A 4,652-nucleotide genomic window follows, 5' to 3' on the forward strand; every position below is an offset into this window, starting at 1 on the left:
ATCAGCTGTGTTTGAAAGTCTAAATTCAAAATACTAAGACTGGATAATCAATTTATAATGAAGAAAATACAAGCTTTCGGAAACTCACATTTTTGAAAGTTGAGAGTAACTGACACGCTAACTGTAATGATTATTTGCATCTGAATTCTAGTTCAGTCTTGCTCTTTGATTTAGAGCTTGGAGTCCCACTCAGGCCCCCACTGTGGGGGAGGCAGTGGGAGGACTCTGCCTCCTAAACCCTAGCCTCTAAGAGAAGCTTCAAGGGACAGACACACTCGGTGACCTTGAAGGGTGTTCCCTACAATTGGGGACATGGTGGCTTGGTGCCTGGCACTTCTTGAGGAAGCTAGATCAGGTTGGGTAGCAACTAGGAGATAACCAACCCCCTTGGCCTCTTACAGAAGAACAAAGGTATGTGAGTCCTGGGAACTGCATGCGGAGCTACTGGCTGAATGTGGACCTGGGCACTTTATGAGGCAACCTGCCCAAGAGGGTCATTTGCCAAGGCCAGGAGACCCTCAGCGTAAGTACCACTGGGATAACAGGTGGGGGGAGGTCAGAAATGGCCAACGAAGAGGAATTGAGTTGGAGTAACCTAGGAGGGGAGCTTTTGAATAACCCACTGAGAGAAAAGAGTCAGCTTTGAACATCTGTTAGTACCAGAGGGTGCAAATCCAAAAACTGCTTCTCCCTTGCCTTTCCTCTACTCCCATGTCTTCCCAGTCCATACAACCCTGGAAAAGGCTGGGTGGAGGTGGGAGGGATGGAAAAAACTCACCACACCTCCTTAGCTAATAAAGAAAACAGGTGGCCCTCTGCAGTCGGCCCTAGCTGGATGTGGGAGGGGAGGTAGGGGGATGTCTCATTTATGAATGAAGATTGAAAGTTGATGAACGTAATCTCCTGGACATTCTCATTTCTGAACTATGGCTAGAACTCAAATAGGTGGTAAGATTTCAAATTACATAAGATGAGAAAAGTCATGAGACTGCCCAAGTTTTCTTCCAGAAGCTTGAGAAGGAATAGCCGCCATTGAGCAGCTTTGAAAGGACATGGGAGACAAAAGTAAAGGTGCAGTATGATAACATCTCACCAATTGTGCTATTCAATACATACACACACACACACACACACACACACACACATATATACACACACATATAATATTTTACCTAAATTTAAATTATGTGTGCAAAATATTAATATTTTTAAAGATTAGTTCTATTAAAAACATATTAAGATAGTCATTTAATTATAGATCCATTTAAAGATAAAATATAAATACTACCTTGTTATGATGTAGCCACAAGTACTTTAAATTTTTAAACCTGGAAAGATCAATGACATCTGTTAGTTCCCTGAAAAGGAAAAAGAAAGTGAATGTTAGCAATAATTAATTCATTCATGGGTAAGGCAGGATATATAGTATGACTTTGGAGTAACTGAAAAAACCTCTCTCTTGGTCCTTTCAAAACTGTTGGCACATTTACATGCTAATTTCCAGAATTCCACCATTAAAACTTCATTCATATGGATTAAGATTTTGTCAGTCAGTTAAAACAAATGCTTAAAGGAGAGCATTTTATCATGAGTAGAAAAATATACCTCATATGACTGAATTTATTGTAACCTCAATTTAATAAAAATACTTTCCTGGGGAGAGGGGAGAGGGAGAAAAATAAGTGCAGATGACACTGGACTTAATGATAGATGTGGGGGATGCTTTCACAGCATGGTCAGGATCTACTTTGGGGTTATTCGGATCTTGGCCCGACCGGGTTACCACATGGAGACTGCAGTCCACCAAGAGACTATGACTGGGTAAAGCGTTTTATTCTTGCTTTGTTATTAATATGGGGGCAAAATATTGCCCGTCCTTCATTGAACTTTGCAGGACTCTGGCTGTCAAGTGGTTCTGAGCTTTATTGCTGAAGCAGATCCCTCAGCAAAGGGACAGATACAGGGTTGGGGGCGCGGAGCTGTCAGCAAAGAGGGCAAAATCTCTGAGGATCCTTTGCCCTTTGACTGCTATGGGCTGGAGCATTCAGCTCTCTTTTATTTCTCAGGGCAGAAATTATGGGTCCCGGCTGGATGTGTATACCTATATGCGTCTATTAATATTTACCAAACATTTACAGAGCACACCCTGTGTGCCAGGCACTTTTCTAAGCACTTTAAAAATATTTATTTTAATTAATATTACCTATATTAACTCATTTGTGGCAACATCCTTTCACATTTATACTTAACCCTGGAACACTGAGGGACTAATCATTTTCCTCATTTTTATGAAAACATATATTTTGAAATAATGCCAAGATTTCTAAACAAAAGAAACCTCTCTCACCAACTTTTTATATTGAAAAAATTCAAACCTAAGGCAAGTTGAAGGAATAGTAATACAATGAATGCATGTATAGACTTATAATTTTTATTATTTTGCACTGCTTATACTCACCCTCTCTTACCTGTGTATCTATTTATTGGTTGATGATTTTCTGGGTAATCATTTGAAAATAAGTTGGGGTCTCATTATTACTCTCACTCCTAAATACTTCATCATGTAAATCCCTTAAATAAGGCCCTTCTCCTGCATAACCACAATACCATTGTCACACTTAAGAAAATTAAATTCAATTCAGTAATGTCTTCTAATAACTCTTCATATTCAAATTGTTCCTGTTGGCCCTACATTTATTTTGTAGTTTGTTTGTTTAAATCCATAATCCCATCATCATTCATGCCTTGCTTTTTCAGTTGGTATAACCCCTTAGTCTTCTTAAGTTTAGAATAGTCGCCTTCTCTTCTTTTTTTCCTTTCAGATTGTCTTTTTTTTAATTCAAATTTATTGGGGTGACAATGGTTAGTAAAATTACATAGGTTTCAAATATACAATTCTGTAACACATCATCTATATATCATATTCGTGTTCACCACCCAGAGTCAGCTCTCTTTCCATCACCATATATTTGACCCCCTTCACCCTCATCTACCACCCCTCCCCCCTCACTTACCCTCTAGTAACCACTAAACTATTGTCTGTGTCTATGAGTTTTTGTTTCTTTGTCTTGTTCCTTTGTTGCTTTTAGTTTTATATCCCACGTATCAGTGAAGTCATATGGTTCTCGACTTTTTCTGTCTGACTTAATTTGCTTAGCATAATAATCTCAAGATCCATCCATGTTGTTGCAAATGGCACTATTTCATCTTTTCTTATGGCAGAATAGTATTCCATTGCATATATATCTATATCTATATCTATATCTATATACCACATCTTCTTTATCCAATTATCTATTGAAGGCCACTGTAAAAAAAAACTGCAATGAACATCAAAGCACATATATCTTTACAGTTAAATGTTTTCAGATTTTTTGGGTATATACCCAGGAGAGGGATTGATTGCTGGGTCATATGGTAATTCCATTCTTAATGTTTGAGGAATCTCCACACTGCCTTCCATAGAGGCTGCACCAATCTGCATTCCCACAAACAGTGTATTAGGGTTCCTTTTTCTCCACAGCTTCTCCAACACTTGTTATTTTCTTGTTATATATTTGTATATTTTGTATATTTTATTTATATTATTTTTCAATTACAGTGGACATTCAATATTGTATTAGTTTCAGGGGTACAGCATGGTGGTTAAGACATTTATGTAACTTATGAAGTAATCCCCCAATAAGTCTAGTACCCATCTGGCACCNAAGACTACTAATGGACTCACCAGTTTCGTCTTGATTATAGAATCATAGTTTTCCCAAGAGCATAAGCAACCTTGGACCATGATGCAGTATTTGAAGACTGCCCTGTTTGTTGGTGTGTGAGGGAGTAAAGTGGAAAGAGATAAAGCCAGATCATGAGGGTCTTGGAGTGCTATTACAAGACTTTATGCAGATGGGTGTTATTGCCCAATTTTATTCTACAAAGAAAATGTCAGGGGAGAACATAGTTTAGAAGGTATAGTAAGTATAATATCAGGAAATGAATAAGAAGGGTGCAATGCTCATGCAGAAGAATATAGGCTGGCCCAGAGTAGAATAATGGCAATGGGAGAAAGAAAAGTGGAGGGAATTACAGTTCCAAGGTAAAATTCATGGGACATAATAGACATTGCAATGTAGCAAGTTGTTGAAGACAAGGTCTAGAGACAGGAATTAGAAAACATACTGATTGTCCTGATACGCCAGCCACTGCTAAAGTAAAATGTTATTATAATTACCCATTAAAAAAACTACACTAATGATGCTAAGGATTGCCACAGGATTTATATTTAATGTGACATTTCACAAATCATGTGTCTTGGCTCAAGGCTTGGTATATACAAGTGATTCTATTGTTGATTGGCACGTCAACAGTATTTGTGGAAACCAGTTCTGGATATAGTTTTGACCATGGCTCACATCAAAGTAAGATTTTGTATACTTGATTCTTAAGCTACCTAATATCTACCCAATGTCTTTTCAATATATTATTTTTCTGCTTAACTCAGTCAAAGCATGCTTCCATTAAGAGAACTTCCATTACCTTAACTAGCACTTATGCAAAGAAAAGTTCAACTTGGCAGAAAATATTAGGATTTTTATTGGATTGTCAGGAAAGGCATGATGCATTTTTGCAATGAAAAACAGAAAAATACTTCATCACTTTCC

General features: G+C 37.7%; 1 protein-coding gene across 1 annotated transcript in view; it reads right to left on the minus strand.

The window, feature by feature from the left end:
* The window catches only part of LRRC72 (leucine rich repeat containing 72), a 51,840-nt gene that overhangs the window by 30,605 nt on the left and 16,583 nt on the right, over positions 1-4,652 (minus strand). Inside the window, exon 3 of the mRNA XM_019659893.1 lies at positions 1,289-1,358. Within this exon, the coding sequence (XP_019515438.1) occupies positions 1,289-1,358 (70 nt within the window). The remainder of the gene's footprint in view (positions 1-1,288; positions 1,359-4,652) is intronic.

Source organism: Hipposideros armiger, unplaced genomic scaffold (genome assembly GCF_001890085.2).
Source record: "Hipposideros armiger isolate ML-2016 unplaced genomic scaffold, ASM189008v1 scaffold_305, whole genome shotgun sequence".
NCBI lineage: Eukaryota > Metazoa > Chordata > Mammalia > Chiroptera > Hipposideridae > Hipposideros > Hipposideros armiger.